The 24,271-nt window shown below is 34.8% G+C and overlaps 1 protein-coding gene and 2 long non-coding RNA genes across 10 annotated transcripts in view; 2 read left to right on the top strand and 1 right to left on the bottom strand.

Moving 5' to 3' along the window:
- The window catches only part of shep (RNA binding motif single stranded interacting protein alan shepard), a 36,442-nt gene extending 12,377 nt beyond the window's left edge, over positions 1–24,065 (bottom strand). For 4 of the 7 annotated variants that reach the window (XM_017899917.1, XM_017899919.1, XM_017899921.1 and 1 more), the window contains exon 1: positions 23,498–24,063. In XM_017899917.1, the coding sequence (XP_017755406.1) occupies positions 23,498–23,554 (57 nt within the window). In that variant the 5' untranslated portion in view covers positions 23,555–24,063. Of the gene's footprint in view, positions 1–23,497 lie in introns of all 7 variants that reach the window. The other 3 variants (XM_017899923.1, XM_017899924.1, XM_017899920.1) reach the window with 2 other exon arrangements.
- On the top strand, positions 179–5,866 carry LOC108547412 (uncharacterized). 2 transcript variants are annotated; one of them, XR_001890199.1, is made up of 6 exons: positions 179–296; positions 366–595; positions 713–767; positions 918–985; positions 5,261–5,643; positions 5,712–5,866. It is a non-coding gene; the product is annotated as an uncharacterized LOC108547412 (long non-coding RNA). The 2 variants fall into 2 exon arrangements; XR_001890200.1 differs by lacking the exons at positions 5,261–5,643; positions 5,712–5,866 and adding an exon at positions 2,197–2,450.
- LOC108547413 (uncharacterized) lies at positions 6,836–7,880 on the top strand. The gene is made up of 4 exons (XR_001890201.1): positions 6,836–6,941; positions 7,074–7,236; positions 7,307–7,374; positions 7,567–7,880. It is a non-coding gene; the product is annotated as an uncharacterized LOC108547413 (long non-coding RNA).
- Positions 24,066–24,271: the final 206 nt, after the last annotated feature.

Genomic DNA, 24,271 nt, shown 5'->3' with positions numbered 1-24,271 from the left:
ATAAATCCTAAAACCAGGCAACTATTTTTGACAGAAGCCAGCAATTAGGTTATGTTGAATTTTCTTTATCTTCTCAATTTTACTTTTATATCTTTATCATCCACTAAATACTCCTTTTCTTTCAAAATCATCTGATTCAAGATCACTACAGGTTTACAGATTTATCAGTAATAAGAAAATTACAAAGTCTCACCGCAGATATAGATGGAAATAAGTGAGAGCGAATCTCAAGAGACTTCGAATCGTCTTATTCCCATCGCTAGGTACGATGCATGTTACAATGATGCGCAGACGTGGTAAGCAGGAAGTGGCATCCGGTCAGTACATCACGATACCCATTTCACACGTCGTTCTCTATTTCGCAGTGACCAACGACCACGTTGTCTGCATGCCGTTCAATTGAACCGGCGGCATCTACGGGTAAATCGTCCGTCTCGTTATCGTTCCGTTAAAGCACCACGATACCGGTCCTCTATTGTCACGACTACGACGCTTCCCCCATCTTTGGAGTCTTGTGTGCCTTTGGCCATGTGTTTTCCATTCTTCGTTACGGATCTCCATTGACGTTAATTGCTAATACGAATAGTTAAGAGAAGTATGTATACAATTTTGTTTTGAAATTAATGTGACATTAATAGTGATATCAGTTAATTATAAGATACTATTTTGTATTTGATACATCATATAGTATATAATTTTATTTTCATTTTAGGATATCGAGTAAAGCACTTCGACTGTAATTTTATTTTTAATGCTAACAGGTCATGGTAATAAGTATTTGTTATTTATTGTAAATTTTACTGTTAGAGATTCTAAAACAAAATTTTAAAGTAGAGAAAATAGCGGAAAAATTAAAATCTGAGCCCTGCATTAGTATTGTTTTGATTTCTAAATTACATTTTCTCTTTTATAAATAGTTGTGAAAACCCGTTAAGGATTCTACCTATGAAACAAGGAACGAAGTAAAGGTCCAACGCGTTATGAGGTGACTACATTTTCTTTCTCAATGAATCTCAATAGCATTATTATTGGCGTAATTTCATAAACTTCTTATGATCAACGGTAGCAAGATAAATGCACTTACTGCAAACCTTAACGAGGTCGTGGAGTACTCAGCTGAATAATTAAGTTTATAAGAATATTATCACAAATTTCGAGCACTCTTGACTTCATAAAATTAATCGTTTTCCTATGATATATTTTTGATTATCATCCACTTTACACATCAACATTCGAGTAAAGCTGTCTTCGGCTTGGATTAATTTTGCTTTCAAAATAGGGAAGAGGGAGGAACTAGAATAGCCTAGAAACAGAAAATTGAATATGCAATTTGAATTCTTGCATAAATTAGAATCATCGATTTAACCTTTGTATTTCTTCTTATCTTGTTAAATTAATAATTTATGACTTTTTGTTTTTAAATATTTAAAAAACTATAAAACATTATAATGTAATCGGAGTTCAGGACTTTCATTCATGAGTACAGATATTCAGAAGTAAAAAATTCTTTTGTGAGGAAGGAGAAGTTTTCTTAAAGTCAATGAAAGCGTACGAGACTGTCAGTGCATAGAACAGAAATAAAGGGAGAAGAATACAGAGATTGGCAATTCTTTCTTCTTATCAAAGAGGCGTGACTGCACGAGGTCACTGATAAATGATAATGGTGGGGATTTCCTATCGACTTGTCCAGAATACGTGAAGCTACACTCTCGTAATCATTTTCTAAAAGTCTTTTATCTTATTTTTTTTTTATTAATTCTTTTTGCCAAATCATCGACTTCTTCGATCTTGTACCTAATTAAATCATAAATGTGTTCAAAAACTGATGTATTATATCAAAAAAATTAGTATGTATAAAATAGTAAGAATTTAGATTTTTTTTAAATTACTCTTCTTTATAAAAAATTAACTCACTATTTTAGTATTAATTTATGCACATTTTCTTTGGCTGTGATCTTATTATTCTTGTCTCGTATGCTTGAATAAAACAGAATGTTATATAGTCAGCATCTGAATAGATACTAACTATTTATTGCGAATTAATTTGTTTTGACGTAACTCTATCTGTGATCTCAGATTTACATAGAACATTTTAAGCGAATGATACGATAATCCTACCTTCTAATTTCTCTTTCAGTTTGATATTTTTGGAAACTTTAATATTTATACAATATGTTTTTCCTCTTTCTGTTAAAGTGTCAGCAATGTTTTGATATATAAGTTGACGTAATCGAGTGACAGATTTATAGAGGAACACAAGATCTCGTGTTACAATGAACAGTTACATATATTCGTCACGTTTGAAAGCCCACGAGAGTATAAAACCGCGTACCAGTAGCTGTTCTTGAAAAATTCGAGCATCTACTTCCTATTGGAGCTGTTCGAGGTAATTAACATCCAAAGATTTATGGAGTAACTTCGAAGCCAATGAACTGATAACTAATTAGACTTCCCAGCGATGATAAATCAACTTAAATCATATTCACCGTGATAGAAATATCTACATTAATTTCTCATAAAATACGTTTCACCGGATGACGTTGATAAAAGCTTGACTTTTCTTTAACGTTCCTTAAGAAATTATAATGTTACTTATTCGAAATTTCTTTTTCTGATTTTAAGTTCTCTTTTAACAGGTTTTATATACAGAAAAGAATCAGCATTTTGGTAAATGTATCACGTACTACTGGAGTATTGAAATCTCGATTTAAGATTTCGTATATTTTGAATGTATTGTATAAAATTTCATTATTCTCAACTTCTAGTAAATTATTTTGATTTCTCTTACATTCGTAATTTATTCTTGTTTACTTTCAATCCAGTAAGTTAATTTTTTAAAAGTTGATTATTTTATAGAAGAGTGATAGCAACGTGAGATACATTCTGAGATAATAGTGACTGCTGGGGAGATATTAATGTGTCTTACTCATTAGCAGTATGTTGATAATGTCTAATAACATCTTGTCATTTCAAATATTTAGCCTAATTAATTTTCTAACTAGTAATTTGTTTCAAGCAATACCTTCTTTTCTCAGGTATATATATTTCTATCTTTTGAAATTCGTTTCTTAACTGTATTCGTATACTATTTAACATAATCGAAATACTACTAATCCTAATATGACAAAAATTTCTAATATAATAAATTTTCTAAATTTAGAACAAAAATTTCTTTGACTACACCGATGGATTATTTTTCGAATACCGTTTACTTTGTAGTTCTTGTTTCAAATTTTCAAAATGTATTGAATAGGACATACTTTCGCTAAGAAATTACGGTGCAAGATAAATTAAAGGCCAAACGGCCTCACAGGATATGGCTTGGACTGAACTTTCTTTTATGTTAATACATCCCAAAGCAGGTCCTGAGAGGAATCAGGATGTCCCACATACCATGCCAGGGCAAACAGCGTCAGTTGTACGAACTCGCATGAATGTTACGCTCTATTAGTAAACGGACTCGCGTTACAAATACGATAAAGTTTCTTCTTTTTGTTTGGACCAGAGGGGGTCTATCGAAGATTCATTGCCGTAGATTGTAAACGGTATACTGAGAAGATATTTTCTCTTGGAATATCCATGTACAACTAAAATAACCTAATAACCATTGTTTTACTTTTTTATAGTCATTACTCGTAAAAAACAATTAATATTTTTGTTATCTCGAATAAAAATCCTAATTCCTATAATTTGGATTTTTTATTATTATTATTACGTTTCAATGAAGTCACATTGCTGACACCTTAATGGAATTGTAGCGCGGCAAATTTAAAACGTCCAACTGAAAATAATCGCAAAATTATTGGATTTTTTAAAATATTTTCATTAAACATTTTGAAGACTGATTTAACGCAAAACATAGAATATGTACAACTTTAATTGAATTCGGTAACTAACACGGAGCAACAAATTTGTCATAAAAGAGAATCATAGTAGCGAGTAGATGAAGTGAGCCGATAAAGTTTACCGTGCGTTAGGATTGCAACTCGCTTTAATCCCGTTTACTGCTTCACGGCCAAGATACATGCAGTCAGTGAACATGGTAACAGATATAGACCGTACAGGTACTCGAACTACTCTCACGCAGTGGCGCAGTATCCACTTCTCGATTTCAGACATGCCGTTAATTCCAACTAGAAATTCATTTTTCCTTTATCAACTTTGCACTTCGCGATACGCTTAACTAGTTGTCCAATGAAGTTGCAACAGCGTTGAACCGTTAACTTGTTCATAAATTACAGTTTCAAACTGGTAATTTATATTTAAAGAAAAGTAAATTCCAAAACTTATATTATTATATTATGTTTGGAAAATACTCTACACTGAAATCGTGAAACATATTATGAATGTTGTATAGAAGACATTATTATATATAATATATTAGAAAAATTAAGCATACTTTTCCATCTAAAGTAGGAAGGAACGAAACTTTGAAAACTACTCGATATCTACCAGTGTTGTTTCGCCCGATACGCCACTGGCTGTTTCACGCGGCGCTGGCGTGCATGTACCTAGCGATGGGACCAATGTCCTCGTGGACATTGCCAACAATGTGATGAGAGTTCCAATTGTTCGCGTCTATTTACTTGGAATATGCGTTTACCATTATTCCGAAAATAATAATATTTAAATTTCACATAAAAAAAATTTCTATTATTAAAATTAGTATTAAATCAATCGTTAATAAAAAATATGAATCATCGATGATAGATTTACTTACTTGTATTCGATGTACTAGTTATTAGGATAAATATAATCCAGAAAAAATTGGAAATAGCATATAGCAAGAGAATAATTCAGCAAACTTTCATTAGTCGTAATTCTCAGGAAGAACGAATCAAATCGGTCCCATCACTAAGCATCGATGGATGCGCGTGGATGCGCAGGCGCATGCGCATACGGCCTTAATGGCCGAGAGAGGACGGGGAAAGAAAAGTGGGAGAGGGGAGCAGGTAAGAGAGAACCAGTCGTCAGGCTTGCTCATCCCTCTACGAAAGAGTTCCTCTTTGCCGGCGCATACCGGACATTCCGTTTCTTCACCTTGAGAAGATACGTACACTACGCACTCACGCAACACGCTATGACATGCTCTGCTGTTCCTTTCGTATTTCACGGAGAGACATAACCGTCACTCGCACACATACGATTTCATATTTTATATTATTTCGCATTCCAGTAGCATCTTGTATCAATCGATTATCTATTATTGCGTAGTTGTAAACATCAAAATATGTAAATCCTAATTAATATTAAATTTAAGGCGCACAGATCGTGGAAACGTGCATATCCTGGCGGCCATATGTTTTCGGAAACGCTCGTAGGCTCGCTAATCGGGGACAATTTCAACTGTACCGAGTAAGCCGCTGAATACAAAGTAGGATTTCACGCCGAAAAACACAATTAATTACTTTCAGATCGTTGTACCAACAAGGTCGACCTCGAGGCAAGCGAGTGCACAATACCAACACGTTTGCCTTCCGATTGACCGTACTCTCTCCCTGTCTGTGTTTCAAGTACAAAATGCATGAGGATAATTTATGAGAAGGTTGTAAAGATCTAACGTGTACCGAAAACTCGATTAAAATTCGATGGAACTGTTTTACTGATGTCAGAAATTGAAAACTTTTGTCACGATAAAAGCACGTAAGTAAATGATTTTCTTATGGCAGATTCAACATAGAGAGATTTACGTTCACGTTTTGCGCATCAAGGGAAAAGTATGCTCGCTATGTAGCAGTTCGCTTGCATAGAGAAAACGTGCTTTTAATAAGAGTCTTCGTTGAAAATATTTTCTCTTCAACATTCACTAATGAAGTCACGTATCGTGACCGATTGGCTGGCGTTATTTGAATACTTTATTACACAAGAACAACATTATCGTTCAGAAATTTCTGCAACTTTTATAACGCATGAGGTGACTTCCAGTAACGCTTTTAAGATTGAAAAATTACTTCAACGATATTAACACGATGAACGTTTAATAGTTTTGAAATCGAAACATGGCGGAAGATGTAAGTAAAGATACAAGCGTACCTAATGTAATTGGTCGAATAATTAAATACTTGCTGTCTTCGATTGAATGGTCAAAAACTTACCTGAAACAAAAAGAAGAGAGTCGGATTAATAAAATGTAAACTATATTACATGAAAATATTAACTAAGAGTTATGTATATTGCTGGATAAAAAGAAATCACCCAGTGAGATATTAAAAAATGAGAAAAAAGCTCTAAAATACTGTACAGGATACATATTGAAAAAATATTAATATGTTAAATGCACTATTACATAGATTTCTCATACTCTTAACATCTTGTTAGAAATCATTTTTCTCAGCGTTATACTAATCACTATTGGACAATCTACAAGCCATTCTTTAAGCGCTATTTCTTCTTTCTTTTTACACGTAAGTACATTAATTAAATATAATTAATCAAAGGGTTTTAATACAAATATAAAAGTCTATAGTTTACCTCTAAATTTTGATATGAAAAATTATAATATATCAAGATACCAGTAGAAAAAGCTCAGAAATAAAATACCTAACTAATGATTGGTTGTTTACGACTATTTTCATCCGCATTTTTCTTATCGATCCAGCGATTCGTGGAACGGAAAGTCAATCTGATAAGAACGTACTGAGCCATGGGCGTACGTAGTGAAAGTTACAAAAGACGTGGTGGTTTATTTGAAATTACACAGTCGGCAAACGGCAAAAGCTGGTGAACACCGATCGTGGCCTCCGTCCATTGGTTCTTTCTTTGTCTACGAAGAAATCATTCACGCACGATGCGTGTTCACGTTGATTGATTTTTATCGGCTTTAATTAAAAAGTTAAAAAAGGAGAGAGAATTCTTGACTAATCGAATTCCACTAGCGGATTCAGCTTTATGTAAATTGACTTTCATTTTTCTACGGAATTGCCACAGTAGTATAGAATAAGGTACATAAAAGAGAATATTTTTCCACATTAGAATTCTAAATTAACATATTAAATATCGATGAGAAACATTCAATTGCATATCTAGTACATGGATTATTATCAGTCTTTCTCACAGGTTTGTGTTCAAATTAGGTGGTATTTTTAATACTTCAGCGCATCTTTTGATCCATTTGTATTTGGTGACATACCAAGCGCAACCTACGCTGTGCATCCATTTGATACAAAAAAATAAGGATGATGTTGCGTATGTCTTAAGAAAAGAAATTGATACCACTCATTACGCAAATCGTTGCCAGTAAGTAATACGATTATAAATAAAACAATAAAAAGAAGGGTATGAGAATTAAAACTGACATTGGTTTCAGATCGAAGAAAAAAATTAGTGGCCACCGGAGGACTCTAAAATGAAACACCTGCTGAGGATTACCTTATAGTAAGATTATAGTTACAAAAGAGCAGCATGTTCTTTAACCTATTATACGAGTAATAGTTATGTCTCTATCGTCTTCATCTTAGTTAACGTAGACAGTATTTCGAATAAACATAATAGACTTTAATGGAAAACTTCGCGTTACTAATTCTCAGGATATATAAGGTTCTAACGAAATTTGTCCTTTTTTTTTAGGATCCATCTGGAAAAACTATTCAAGAGGAAATCGGATAGTGGAAGTAGTTCTTCGATCGGCAATTTGTTAAGAGACGCGGAAGAAAATGGTCAGAGCAGAGGCAGCCGTTTGTTCGAAATGAAAAAGCAGTCGTTGTCGGCCGGCGAGATACCAAGTTCACTGACTCCGATGACTAATACGAAATTAATTACTCGACCGCTAACGTTTCCTTCCAGACGCCTTAATGGCGCTCCGGCTACATGGAAACTATGCGAAATTTACCGGGGTAGAACCAGCAAATCGTGGAAATCGTTAATTACCGTTCGTTTCTAAGGCTGCCGATCGTATATCGTTATTGTTGGTGGAAAAACTCGTGTGAATTTATTGCTGTGTTTACGAGTGGACCGAGTTACGAGTACGACATTAATTCCTTGAGTAAATTGTCTGATACAAACATATTCGAATACTAGTTTAAAAGAGAATAATGGTGTGCGTATCTTTCGTTGATTATGAGAGTAGTTTATAAGTCGAAGAAGTTAACAAATTTTACATGAAAAGTGTTGTTTTTGATGATAAACAGACTTGTATTCACGGTTTCGATGATGATTGTTGCTACCAGAAGTTAATCAAAATATAGAGAGAACACAGCAGAAAATCTCCGTTACGTTGGTTCTTTGCAAATTGAGACCAAGGAATAAAAAAGAAAATGATAAATTCGTACCACAGTCTCATGTCCTTCGACATTTTGGATGGATTCCCAGATCAACAGGTTTCGTAGCATGAAATTCGACTGCGACGTAGCTTGTTTTTGTGTTAAAACTAACTCTTGTTCGCGACGGAAGCGCAACGAGGTTATTTATTGCTCATTAACTTCGATCATAAAAATAACAGGCTCGCGTTGAAAACGAATACGGATTTCGCGCGATCGAAACTCGCGGCAATAATAGGGAGAAGTACCAATTACATAAATTCTACTGTTTGGCGCCGAGTTAGATAGTTAAATTTCGGAAATTCAGTACTTCGATTTTACTGCCTTGGCAGAAACTGCTCACACATAACATTTTCCCTAGCTGTTTACAGGGGTTTTGGATGAATCGAGAAGGAATTTGTAGAGAAATGTTATATCCCATAAATTCTCATATGTCATACTTCGCGTGGATGTCTAAAGAAATATCTGAATATGCTAGTAAAATATTTCGTAAGTAATTTCTTCTATTTAAAATTTTTTACTTCTAATTCGTAAAAATTGATCATTCAGAATTCAGTTATTGAATTGCAGGGTAATTTATCCAATGATAAAGTTATTCGACTCAAGGTTCGAATTTTTTTCGAAGCAATGACGAATAAACAATCGAAGCAGCCTTCACATAGAATATTAGAAGTTTCACGGTATGCCGAGTACAGTTATTCGAGTAAACGATTCCGCAATTACCTCAAACGAATATAACAGTTGATTTTAATTATCCCTATCTAAATTGCAGTCAAGCTTACGACTCATAAATGCGACATTAATATTGACGATCGTACAGTAATTAAGTTAATGGCATTTTAAATCGAACATGGTGTTAAGTGCTAGTAAAGTATCAACAGGGATTTATAAAGGTTTTAATTGCTTTTGATAATATTTAACGAAGTACCTCTTCATAATTTTCTTTTAGTTCTTCGAACTAATTACAGAAACAGAAAAAAAAAGAAAAAATAAAAACGGAAAGGAAGGTTCAATACTTAGGATAATTCAGAAAATAAATGACTATTGAATAAATGACTATTGAAAAAAATGCATAAGAAGCGCATCAAAAACAAATATAAGAAAATAAATGATAGGTTACAATATCTTGGACAAAATATTCAACACTGTTTTAATGAAAAACAAATCTTGGTGCAAAAAAAAATTACCATAATGTTTCATTTTTCTCTTTTCCTAGTCTAACCTCTTTTAATCCACACCAACAGTTCGTTTACACTATATCATATGTCCCGTTTTATCTAGTTTCAATTCTAACAGCGCGCTTTTCAAATTTATCAACAGTTAACCGCGGTGCAGGGCCCTCTATTATTCTAAAATCTAATTACAATGAAGCAAGAATTTCAACTCAGAAACGTTCCGATTCATGCACGTGTCACCAGTTATTACCGGCATTTAGGATCCAACTACACTCGCGTTAACGTAATAATTCAAGACCCGACGCAGAACTCGGTCCGGTTGGAATAGAATGATTGCTCGCATACCACAAATACGTAACACACGCTGCGCGTGCGTTATGCACACGCACGTCGACGATTAAGCAGAAAGTATTATGTTGTGTCGTTAACGTGTGTTCTACGGATTTTCTTTTCATAGATCGAGCCTGCGCGTGTCACTAGCTATATGTAATTCTTTCTGATTTACGTTCGAAAAAATCCGTTTTGCGACTTCCATTCACGAAATTTATGGTCAATAAAGTATCGTGCGAAATGCGTGATTTACGCATAGAATTATTCAATAGAAAATGACATGATAATGCATCTTGTTTGAAAAATAAAAGTTAAAAAATTCTTAAATCATTATATTTATTCTCGCTTTTTGTCGTACGTTTCAGGTTAGGTTCGCATTACATTGGCCCTCTATGGTTAAATACTTTTCTGCTGTCGGGAAAAAAATTAGCATTCCTGACAGCTCCCTTCATCTGGCGAGAGAAATGGGAACTAATAATTTCTGTAATGGAGTAGACAACATGGTGATAACACAGTGGTATATGTAATAACAAAATACAATGATACAGAAATACGAAATATATAAGAGATAAAATATAAATATGTATACTAATCGATGGACACTTTTGTTTCCCGATTTTGTGATCTGATTTATTTGGAAGAAAATTCGTAAGGGAGAAAATACCAGTGTATATTGAAAAGCTTGGAATCTCTAATCACAAAGAAGACTATAAATATAAGTTTAACGTAAGTTTCAGTTTTTAATTTCTCAAAATCACTACATTGATTGATTATTATGAGATCCAAATAAGAACTGATCCAATGAAAGGTTAACGATGAATTTCTTTGTTTTCAAGAACAGATAGATCACCGGGAAACTGCAAATTTATTGGCATAGAAACCACGACAAAATCCGGTTTTATTCAACATCTTCCGAAGCAGATGGTCACTTAATGGCTCGTCATCAATATCGTCAGGCTGACCTACATACGCACCACCAGGACATGGATCTCTCCTTGCGTTCAACCAGCGAATTACGCTTCGGACATGCAACCACGTTATTTGCTTAAAGCTCGGGAATTTCTCGCTTTGGGATTCACCTTTCATTGTGAAATCTCTTTCACATTCATCGGCCGTCAATTTCCACGTTTTCCCTTCAAGTACAAGCAATCGGTGACCTTTTGCACTTACAAGAGTGAAGCATGCTCTATTCTTGTACCTTACGATAATTTGGAGCGAAGTAAAGTTTAATGATAAATATTCGAACAAAAATATGGAAAAAATTGTCCAGAGTACGTGTAAGTAAAAATGAATCATCATACGAAAGTAAAATATTATACATCAAGGGGTTATCGTTATTAATCATTGTTGAATTTAACTGAAAGAAGCTACTTAAGGAAGCCGAATGTAATATTTGAGATATTAATCTTGAAAAAAATAAGTATGTAAGTTTCGGATTTATACTGACATGTACAATTGTGTGTATAAGTAGCATAAATAAGAAATTCAATTTCCTCAAAAGTTTCAGCTTACACAACCAACGAAAATATATTGATCCATGATCACTGGTGAAGTTTTACCGGCAGAAGACCAATCCTACAACCTCCCTTTCCCACTCAGCCACTCAAAAAAACCATCTGAAAGAAGAGATCCTCGTCGACCAAATTAAACCTAGCCCAACCCGCGGAAACCTATCTTTCTGCAAGAAGAAAAAACCAATCGATGATTCTATCTAGCCAACTCGGTCGTCGAGGCTCCAAAAGGAAGAACGATTCTCGCGTCGCTTTTTCACAGTACATACATCTATGGCTCGAGTCTTCTGGCCGATCCGTTGACCGATCTCGCAGGTGCACGCACCAAAGAGGAGACATTTTGCGAGCCATCTTTCTCTCTCTGTCTAGCACATGTACGACACGTAGAGTGGACGTGAGACGCATAATAACCTCAGCTATTTGAGTAGCAGGCAGCATGATCGCGATTCTATGGTTTCATATCGAATAGTGTCGTTGTATTACCACGATAGCTTTACTTATAATAAAGACGAATGTGAATTACAAAACTGCTGAACGTTGTATGCAAGAATTTATTTATAAGAAGAGTTCTGTAAGTAATATTATTCTTAGTACACTATCCTATATAGCATATATACGGATATGTACGTCTCATAAAACCGTGTGATTCTTTAAAGAGTCTTTTCTTAACCCCATTTTGTTATGCTAAAGGTTAAAATAATAACGCACTAGAAAATGGAGTGGTCCTACGTGGAGCATCCAACACTCTATGAATCTGAACCAGAAATGAAGACGTTAATTTTGTACGACTCAGAAGATGAAGAATAAGGGAAATACAATAACGAATAATACTCTATATCTTTCATTTGTTTAAGCAGCTAATTACAACGAATAAGTTAGGATATTAAAAAAAAATTAGGAAAGTGGAGATGTGTGCTATATCAGATTTTTGGCACTCTGGTCCACTTTAACTTATCAAGACAATCGAGAAAAAAAGACGACGTTCTGCTGTTCTTCCAATAAAAACTTCACGTTTAAGACTTATTGTGCCAGTGAAAATTCTTAAGAAACTAGTCAGAACGAAACAACAGGATGATGATAATGTACCAGACTAGAAGAGACGAAGCTAGGAAGAGTAATGAGAGGGAGAAGAAAATAGAGAGAGGGCTGGGGCTGGCCGACTGCCTGGTCGCCTCGAGTCTGACACCCTTTAGCCGAGTTTAGGCCGACGGTGAGTATTATTAGCCAGGATCGCGTGCTTCCGTGTCCTTACCTCATGAAACAATGAGATCGTCCGCGAAAGATATGCGCCAGACTGTTCTGCGGTCGCGGTATATCGAGCTCACGCGAGACTCTCTCTTCTCCCTTAGAAATCCAATCATTTTGATATTTTTTCTTTTCTTTTGTTTCATTTTTTCTTATACTCCTTTCCTCTTTGTTTCTCTCTCTCTCCCTTGAACTAGACGAACCCGTTACCAGTCTCCTTGAACTTGCCATGCGACCGGATGATGTATTATCTCTACGCCGAACGAGACCAAAATGTGAACAAGATCAAAGACGATTTTCAATGGGATAATGACGATGGTGGCAAAGCTAAAGAACAGAATCGTGGATTTTGGAGATTTGGTAATGGCACTTGAGTAGATATTATGGAGGGATATGCTCCATTCTTAAAATACAAGCAAAACATATTCCATCACCCGACAAGTTTCGAATATGTGTCGACATATACAGTGGGTCTATAATTTGCACGTATTTCCATGAGGTTCATTTGGGAATACATCGTAATTAGGAATGACTATCTTAATATTTTGCTTGCGATGGTAATTTAAATTCTTCCGAAATTCCTTTATAGTGGAATTTATTGGAAACATGTTTAACAGAATTTGGAAATTCATTAATTTCAAAGCTGATGATTTTAATCATAATATACAGATATTTGTATATTTTGTAAAATATGCATTTCGCCACTTTTCAAATAAATTTTACAAAATGCTTTGAACAGTAATTTTCAACGAATTACCATCATTTTTGTAGATGATACAGATAAAAGAGAGGAAATTAGTTTTTTCTTCAGCTAGATAGTGAGATGGCTAACGAAAGTATTCAGTACACAGGGAACCTTGACATTACATCTAGGCCAATGACCTTGAACTAGCAGGCTAGGTCGTGTAGAATATTGAATTTGGTTGATTAATGCGAACCGGTACTTTCCTTGGAACTAAATGTTGCAATTAAATTAGAATATTATTCTACTGCTAATAAATTATTTGTAATCCTTTCTTTATGCGAAGAATATTTTTTTAAATCTTTCTGAACGTACCAGATTTACATCAATTAATATTTTACGTAACTTTACATAAATTTTGCTAATACATACGTTCATAGATTAGATTTTAGTTGTAAACAAAGATTGATCAGAGTAACAGATGATAAAGAAGTAAAAGAAAAGAAGAATCTACTTGTTGCATACAATTACAAGCATTCATAACTACAAAGGATCTTTATACTGTTCCAAACAATATGGGATTCACTTATCTAAATACCTTTATCGTTTGCTAAAATATCCTATTCTTTGAAAGCTTCAGTTTACTAAACTGTAACAGACTTAATAGACTAAATCGAACAAAACTATTATTACATGTTACCTATAATTTCATCTCTATTCAGAAAGTTCATAAATCTCTAATTGCTTCTAACACTATTAAATTCACAGTTTTTTCTCATCTTCAACTTTCAATTTCCTATTTTACATTTTCGTAGCAACTATACAACATAATAATATACAATTCAATATCCAAAATATATAAAATTTCAATACATAAAGACAATCCTAATTACTCCTAATTATTTCATGTTTCTTCTACAAAAATATTCTACCAACTGTAAGCACTCTCAATTATTTCTCTAAAAATAGTTATAGCCATCTCTAATTACGTATCTGTCTTTGCCAATAATGCCTGTACCAATTTCACGTATTCTTATTTATCTTATTATTACCTCCGTAAAACACATTTTTACAATTTTTTATCTTTTCTTAGACTTATGATATACAAAAATCGAGTGCTATTCAATGTCAGTACCACGTGGAGAACATAAAGCCTTCTCGCGCAAGGAATTTTGCAAGAAGTACTGGACATTGTACGACCTTGACTCTGCGCAGACATCGGGTACCGTTGTCCGTCTAGTAAATTTTTTCCCGGTGACCGTGCGCGTCGGCCACGAGAAAGCCGCACGTAAGTAGACAATGACAAAGATTATTACACGCACATATCGCGTTCGCGTGGGTGTACCTTCCCCGTTTAGAACTCGCCACTTTTGTCTAACGGTCTGTATAGCCATTAAATGCGTGCGGTATGTCAACAAATGAACTTTTGCACGCGTCTGCTACCTTGTCTCGGTGATTCAGTCGCTGATAGTTACGCTCGTTGTTTCCTCCTTTCCCTTTCACTATCACGACTCGGCTTATCGTTCACGAAACGAGAAAAAATATTTCTCAAGTCCTTTTAACTTATATCGTCTAATTTTCCCCTTTTTATTTTGACGCCGATGATTTGTTCCTCGCACAACTGGTTTCTAGTGACTTAAATCATAGTGACCGAAAAGATCAATGGTCCAGCCGAAAAATAAATTATACAACTTCAGCATAATATTTTGGACTTAACTTACTTAGAAGGGGCTGTAGATTTTTAATTCAATCTTACATTTGCGTTAAAACTACACTCGAATTGATTTACATTGGTAAAAAATCTTAATTAAAGCTAATTTGCCTTTAGTCACTTTTAACTTTGCGTTTAGGAGCTGCTAATTGAAAAACGACCCAGTTAATAGGTTAAATTGGAATCAACATGCACAGCCGTATATAATACTTAGTCGAAAATGTACGTGACATTACTACGCCATTTACATATATATTTCATTAAATTTCAACTGAATATTTCACTTTACCGTTCCAGAATTGGAGGGTGCTGGTAAGAAAGTTTCCGATGTCTACTAAATTTCACGACTGCTGATATTTGCGAGGATGAAAACGAAGAGAATAGTGTGATAAGTTACTTTGTTGGAAGCAAAGTGAAACACACGAGGAGCAGATTAGAACGACACATCGTTAATGTAAACAGCCGCACAGATCATTTGAGCATGACTCATTTCCGACAATATGTACGTGTCTTTGCTTGCTTTCCTCTTCCTTCTGGATGTCTTTTTAAAGAATAAGTTCTGAAAATTATTTTTATATTCCTCAGATATCTATTCTTCGTTTTTCGGCGTTACTTTTTCTCATTTATGAAAATTTCATTCTGCGAGAATGTACTATGTAAGAATAATTGGATCACAAAGATAATGAACTATAGGCTGGACGAAATGAAAAATATATACATTAGCTCTGTCGAGACATTTTATTATCTCGCAAATTTAACAAGACAATAACCACGACCAACATATTTGGCAAGAGGTCAAATAAAAAAATTTCACTTATTTTCAATATAAACAACTATAAACACGTTTTCTTCTCATAAGATACCCATTTCTTTTTTTTAAATTATTCATCTCTTCCATCAAAATTTCTTCTTATATCGAAATCTTATTCACTTTACTTCTGTTCAAATCTTTGCGATCAATTCTTCATTACATACCTACAAAACTACAAATATATAATTATGTACCATTAGATTAATATAATCTTATCTTCTTATCAAGTACTCTACATTTTAAACTTTAATAACACTGTATTCTCTACCTTCATACATGAAGTAGGATATACATTATTCATGTATCTCTATTTCAGAGTAAGAGAATACATTTTTAATTAAATTTGTTATACGCAGCCATAATTTACACAGTTACCATATATCTTTCATAAGCACAATAGGAGGATTAAAATTTCTATGGAATAATCGTTGATTTTCCAAAAAGATATCTCGGTTTCCGTTATAAATTGTTTCTCAATTTCAAAGAAGTTTCTTACAAAATGATCTGCTTGAAAGAAATTATTGCAAGCAGATCTAAAATCTTGTCAGATAAGATGAACGAAGAATCTCGTTGGAGTACATGCGCGAAGATCCTCGAGAAAATGTCAGACGTACGTGGTGTCGGTGGCATTAAGAGGCGCGAGCAATAAAGGCAATCAAATTATTTAGCATAAAAACGGCTAGTTGCAGGTTTCCCAAGCGGTGAATCCGCCCGGGGGCGTCTTTCGATGAAGATACAATCTCTACGTTGTGACGGAGAGAAGAATCCTTCGATTCAGCCAAGGAAAAAGAACGGCTCCTCTTTCACTATCGACGAATCAAGGCCCTTGTTCGATTTTACGCTATCACCTCTCCTCTCCTCTGTCTCTTTATTCCGCGTGGCTTTGCTCGTCTAACGCGTTTCCCGAGACGATTAACCGTATAGCTTGGCCAGTTATGACCAGCGCAGGAATCACCGTAATTACGTAATCACGAAATTGGTTTGCCCCTAAGGAACAGAAGGCAAATTGAGACAAATGGTAAAGGAATCATGGCCACGGCGCCGACAAAGATACCGACCACGATGTCGCAGATATTTCTTCTCCAAACCGAATTTTCAACAATGTTTTCTCTTTTTTTCTGATAAGAAGAAAGTGGTGTAGATATGTTCTGAACTTGGTATCATCTTTGAGCCTAGCGATTCGATTCTTAGTTTCTTCAGCTGTTATTAAAAATTTGATTTGCAGTGTTAACCAGAAATAAGATACTTCATAGTATTGAAAATACTTTTACACTTGTAGCGTTTCCTCTGTCGCGCCTCCGGTTAATACGAGATGTGGAAACAGTGCAGGATGGCTGTTGAATGATGCAGACTATCTGTGTATGCGGTATCGTTTTCCAATAAAACATTTCGATTCCTAATTTCTCAAAATGTTAACGACAGAATTAATTTATTTAGTATTAAAACGAGACTATAATAGTATGAAAATAAAGAATGAGGTACTTTGTCTTGGCGTACATTAATGCGAGAAACGTTTAAAACCTTTGTTCGGTTAATGCACTGGCAGTTGACGAATCATTTTTCGCTTATCGTTCTTCACTTTTCCAGTGACTTAGTCATAAAACATTCTCACTACGGTGTATATTATGACTTCCTATGGTCCTCTCACAATTATTAGAAATCAATTATTAGAGAGATCAACCCATGTCTCCAAACAGACTCATCTAAAATCATCAAAACATATGAAATTTATAAACCAGGGTACTTTAATAAATATTTAATTAATAAAATATTTTATTTAATAATAATAATAGTGATGATAATAAGAATAATAAATAATATAATTTTAATTACATAAATATACCCATTTACCGAGTCCACGGCAGGTGTTCACTGTTGACTCGACTTTTATTTCCTGCGATATACATGCGTTAAGAGATAACATTCATACCAAATCTATTCCTTCGCTGTAAGACCCTACATACATATGAAGGCCACAGGAGGACATAAGTTATACTTTTGTTGATTTCCTAGTGTTGATGCTAGCTAAAAGGAGTATTTTAATAAAACATATTTAAAAAGAGCAAGAACAACCTGTTACATCTCCAGAAACTGGTTGTGAACATAAAATTTTGAGATTTAAGGAAAACAAAAATTTTCTGAAAAGAGAAAAAGAACATATTTAAAATTTCTTTCTCATAAAACATGAACAAAAATATGACTTATGTTCCTCTCCGTGTTCTTCATTCGCATAGGTATCCCTGAAGAGGTTCGAAAAAGGAGAACGTTCGGTCGGTAACAGGCCGGTATCATCTCTCTAACTACCTTCTTCTCCCTTCCGTCCATGGAGACCCTCGTTCACGTAACTCGATTGAGAAGTATTTCAAAACCGGAAGGCAAAAATGAGATTAATCTCGGTTCGGTGTATCGTCGAGATTTCCGGGTGTTCGTCCTCGCGCTCTGACGAGGAGAGCGGAGCCCTGCAGCCGCTGCAACCGCAAATAATCGATATCCTTGCTGCGTCTATTCTCTTCACCCTACCTGGCCCTTTCACCCTTCGCCTACTCGCCCTTCCCCCACCCTTCTCGCCCACCTACCCCCCTCTCTCTTTACATATATATATGTATATCTCTGTCTATCCTTTGCGCGTCGGCTCGTTTTTGCATTTTCATCGCCTGCAATTTTTATCCACCCACGAGCTGCTTTTGCAGCGAATCTCTCTCAACGCTAGAAACTTTCGTTTTGTCGCGTATTTCCTTTTCAAACGATCCACGAAACCGCGACACGCGAATTTCCGCCACCTCTTTTCCGCCTTTCAGCCGCCTGAAAGGCTCTCGGTTTTTGGGGACGACCAAGCCTTCGCTTTTTTGTTTTATTCTTTCCGAGATGGAAAGAAGTAGGGGGCGGATGTGGTTGTCTTGTTTCTGGTAAATGGAATCTCATCATTCTACAAATACGTTTCGTTGCACGAAATTATCTTTCTTTGTTTCTTTTCGTCCTTCCACCAGTTAATCGTAAGTCTACCGATTCTTCTAAAAATTTGAAAGTTTAAAGCATACTAAATATCGATTTTCTAAACGACTTCTTCGAGTTAATGGAAAGTAAATATTCCTGATCGATAATTTTTAACGATTCCTGCTTGCACTTCTTTTCGATTCTTACGGATTCCATTTATCGATTAACTTAACCTAACACTGTATATTTCTTAATAAAAATGGCGCCAGGTCGAAATCTCCTTTGTGAATTTTCCTTCCACAGAGATTTTCACCCAAGAATCTGGGAAGGTATCGTTGTAATAACGGAATTATTACGAATCGATTTCCTAACCTCAAAACAAAGGCTGTAAGCCGTTGGAAGGTATTTCACGCATTGCCAGAACTTTGGCTAGGAGGTTAGGACAAAAACAACTATGCCTACGACGGAACACAACACCAGAGCCAATAGTGCTTCGGAAATCACCAAAGACACGCAGATCGATGTAAACAATCTATCACGACGATCGTCAGAAGTGGTCGCGACTCGCGAGAACGGGCTCGCATATGTAATCGCGATTGAAACAAATCGGTTCAATTATCGTTATGAATTCTCAACGTCAATCGACTAAACGCACTTGCTACAGCGTCGAGTAGCAAACCTAACCGAGTACAGCGTACTTTCCTTTTTCTATTTTACTTGGCGAATAAAATACGGAAGAAATTACCTAACAAAAAAAGAATACCAGAAGAATGGTAGAACTCGGAGGGACGTAACTGTTCTGTTACAATTTAGTTGTTAATTATTGAAGGGCAATGTTTTCATAAGGACGTTGAATCATGGTCAAAGGCAGCTTGAAATGCGATACTATAGCGTTCAACGCTCGCCAGTACTGTACGATTAACTATTATTAGTACTTTATGATCAACGAGTTCTTAGATGTAGGGAACGAGATAGGTCTTGTGAATGTTTTGTATTGTTTTCGATCGACGTTTCATTGTTACAATTTTTCTTCTTTTATTGCATATAATGTATATACGCAGAGTTAGAGGATAAAAGGAAAGAATATCACAAATTTTATGGACAAAATCTATTTCTGATATTTCAGGATTGACCAGTAAAGAAAGAAGATTGGACGAATTTGATTATATTATTCATAGTCTAACATTTCTACTAGTATATGTTGGACCAGAGAAAAGATATCGCTGTATTTGTACTCCAAAATTCACTAAACATGCATCACAAAATTTACATAAAAATTTTATTTCATTTAAATATACTGTATTGCAAACAAAAAGAGGATTTTATTTAAAAGAATTCCGAGATTCGATAGTATAAAGAATCAAAAATTTGTACAAAATCTGTATTACATACATTGAAGAAAATATTGCAATTCACGAGTGTTGGGGCGATTTATAACAATAATATATCAAAATAGAGAAATATAGGAATACAGAAATGGAATAAAAGTGTAGAAGAGTAGAACTGTAAAAGTATAAAATAATGGAGATACTGCGAGATATGAAAATACGAAAAAGTGATAATCAGGTAATTTATAATCAGCTGCGAACAACTAAGAAATTATAATCTGAAATTTGACATCTTCAAGTGCGTTGATATTGCAAAACAATTCGTTCTCCAAGCAACATTAGTTAACTCGACAGTTATCTCCGAGGGAGCCTAATCAACGTCGTAGATCGTCGATCCAACACATACAAACGGAACAATTCGTTGGCTGTTATTGGTTCTCTCGTTTCGCAAGACTGCGTATGTTTAGGTGAATTTTGTTAAAGAACCCGCAGTTCCAATCAGAAACCACAAGCTATTGATGTTGGAGGAAAGTTGTTTTGGCTTAGAACATAGAACCTGATAGCGAGATCGAATATCTCTTTAGATCATTAAGTTTTTAAGGCTCATTTAGACGTGATACAAAAATTGATTTAATCTTATATACCTTGATAACATTATTACATGTACTACCCAATTTGAAATATTTCTCTTTGTTAACGATTGGTCTAATGATAAATGATTAGACCAAAATTCAGCCTCTCTACTATGTACACTAAGTATTTTAAACTCGTTTAAATCGCATTAAACTCAACAATGTTCGGTTGCTTATACACAGGTGTGAGAAACATGTACAGAACTTTTACACGCGTTCAAACCGGTGAGTTAAAGGTATGCGAATTTACTATATAAATTTCATGCTTAGCTCGTGCTAGACGACAACTTTGTATTCAGTCACGATAAATTATGTGTGAGGGTCATTAATAATATCGTTGAGTTTCTAAAGTGTTCCATCTTAATATATTGCTCCAATGAAGAGATTTGAGGTTGAAAACAGTATGGATTATAGGACAATATAAATTTAAAGAAATTAATAAAATATATTGAAGAATTTAAAAATTATACAGGGAGTATATAAATCTAGATATAGTAAGTACTCAAAAGAAATTCATATCTGATAAAGATACTGATTTAACGGAAACTCGATATTTGTTGTTATTGATAAATTTGCTATAAATCAATGAAGATATAAAAAAGAAACGAACATAAAAATTCACTAAAGATGCAGAAACCAGCAAACAAATATGTATATTATAGATAGGTTTCAATAATCTTGATACAATATTTGATTTATTAATTAAACACTTCAGATTATAGAGTTCAAAGTACGTGAATAATAAACCGTGGTTGCTTTTAACTGATCACTGCAATTTCAATGATTTTAACTTAACACGTTTCCCATATTTATCAACCTAAATTTTAGATAAATTTGACGTGTGAATGAATGAAAAAATTTTTTTTGAGGGAGTGTTTGAAAGTCTACTAATTTTACAAAGTAGTTTAGTAAAAAAAAAAAATATAAATGCTGCATATTAATACGTCGCGTTTCCTTTACATTAGTCTGATATTCAGATATGAGTTTGCCGTTGGCAACACTGAAACGAACAGCTGTTTGCATGTCAATCTGTTTGAACACATTTGCCATGCGATAACCTTTACATTGACTACATTAGCAATCAGCAAACTTCAGAAGAGCATAAAACATTGAATTGTCGATATTGTTGATAATAAAATGATATTTTGTAATTACATTTAATATTTTAATCATTATGAACTATAAATAAAAACTCACAAACACCAATTGCAATCATTTTAATACATTTTTTGTTTACGTTATAAAACCAGATCAATTTCGAAAATATTTAGACATCGTCAAAAACTACGAAAATATCATTATACGTCACTAAAAGCATACGACGAGGTTGGCTACACTGACGAGCGTTAGGTCGAATTTCAATGTGCAGATTAAGAATGCTTCCGGATAGTGGCTCCACGTCGCTTTCACAAGCAACTAAATATCATATTATTAAGCAACAAAATTTTTGTTAAATAGTGACCGAGATATTATCCAAATAACATAAAATAAATATAATTCCGTATTCGATACAAATTTATAACTAGTATTATATTTATCAAGATTTTGGTAATAAAACTGAGATAAAAAAAACTAACAAAATCGAAATATATAAAAAATCTTCAAAATGGAAGAAATATTCTACATCGTCTTTATTTATTCATTTTGTCAATCAATCAATAAAATAAAAAACATCCGAAAATATTCACAATACACTTATATAGAATTATTACTTTTTACTGCAATTGATATTCAGCATATTATTAGTTTTTTATATTGAGTTTATTTTATATAAATAAATAAAACAAATATATATTTGTATTGGAAGCAGTAAAAAATATAAAATTATTTCATGAAAAGCGTAGCAATTGAAAGTACGCAGAGAACAGGAAGAGACGACAAGAGCCTGCGCAGAATGCCAGGACCGTATACATTAAACCAAGAGCCTATCACATGCACAGTCACAACTATTATTTGAAACATTTCTTTAAGAAAATCACAAGAATGTCACATGATCGTTTTGTTAAACATTTTAAAGAATTTAATTAATCAAATGTATTTTTTTTACATACTTTCACTTAACAAAGAAACAGCTTTATCAATATTATACAGACATTTATATAATTACATTCTCTACAAAATTTCAATAAATTAATAGTGTTATTAATAGTTCAATAAATTAATACTATTCACTATTTAACAAATATGTCATTCACTTTATAATAACCGGCACTTTTCTTCTTCTAATCAATCAACTTGCACTTTTCTAAACGTCATAAAAAGTACGAAATAAATATTTTGAAAGTAATATGCCAATAAAAATTACAACACCAAAGTTACTTAATAGAAATGTATCTACTGCAATAAACAATATTAACGCGTTATAACAACTAGTACTTCACAACAGATTTCAATCCATCAAATTTATCATTCATAATTTCTTTAAACGTTTAAATTTATTAACAGAATTATGACTGATAATCAAAAGTAATAGAAACCAGAGAAATGAAGACGCACATATTCTGAACTATTTCAGACGAATCCTCCCCGGATACAGCACGATAGACCCGAGAAAAAAGGAAGGAAGGAAGAAAAGAACGAAAGAAAGAAGGAATACGTGAAGACGGCCGCCAGAGGTTAAGGTGGGGGAGAGAAAGAGGAGACTGGGTGGGGCAGCAGACGCCCCGCGGCAAACTGTCAAACTACGCCGGTTCCGCAAGGTTCGTGGCCATCGGCCGTCCCCATGGTAATGCTACGTTTTCCAAGAGTGTGTATACACAAGTAAATATGCACGCATACTCAGGAACGAGCATGAGGGTTCGATGCAGAAAACGACCGGCATGGATTGGTCGAATATCGAAATATGTAATAAATGACAGAAAATATCGTGCTTTCTTTACTTACCATCATTTTATAGTTGAGCTTCCTCGGCGCGGCTACGTTTTCCATTCTCACGGACATGTTAGCGGTGTTATCGCTTGTGGCGCCTGCTTGAAACGATACCGTGCCGTCGGTCCTATTACTACGGAAAGCGTGTCTCTCTTCTCTTATTCGTATTTATACGTTGTTGCTGATTTTTGGTCTTGCGTTGCCAAGAGAGCGGCGTCACTCGCGTTTTCGTATCTCTCGACACTGGTAGATGTAGAACCCACACAGCACGGTCACGAACGAATTTGCACTCCGATCGGCCGATAAACCGGGGTGGAGCAGAGGCAGAAAAAGAGCGAGGAAGAAAGAGGATGAATAGATGTGGGTGAGACGCTTTGTAAAACGAGGGGAGTTGTCGGGAGGGGGTAGAGCTAGGACGAAGTACAGTATGTATGGTTATGGACGCAAAGGGACACGATAGCCAGTCGGTCAGTATGGTTTTAACACCAACGAAACCCGATGCGACAAGCGCAACGATAAATCACTTTGCACGAAAGAAAGAGAAGAAGACGGTAGGACAATCTGGATAGAAAGAGAGGGAGAGAGAAAGAGAAAGAGAAAACGAGCCGAGGGGTTGAGACGGGAGGAAGAGCAGAGGAGAAAAAGAGAAAGAGGGACGTGGTGTGTGCGGCTTTCTGTTGCAGTGACCGAATGTACACGCGGTACTACGTAAATGTAGCAAAGGAGGGAGTGAGAAAGAGCGAGAAAGATGAGGAAAGAAGGGGGTAGAGAGCTGAACCGATGGCGATA

This window comes from Eufriesea mexicana, unplaced genomic scaffold (genome assembly GCF_001483705.2).
Source record: "Eufriesea mexicana isolate 0111107269 unplaced genomic scaffold, ASM148370v2 scaffold1018, whole genome shotgun sequence".
NCBI lineage: Eukaryota > Metazoa > Arthropoda > Insecta > Hymenoptera > Apidae > Eufriesea > Eufriesea mexicana.
Note: the sequence above shows the minus strand (reverse complement) of the source record. Positions and strands in the feature narration are given on the sequence as shown.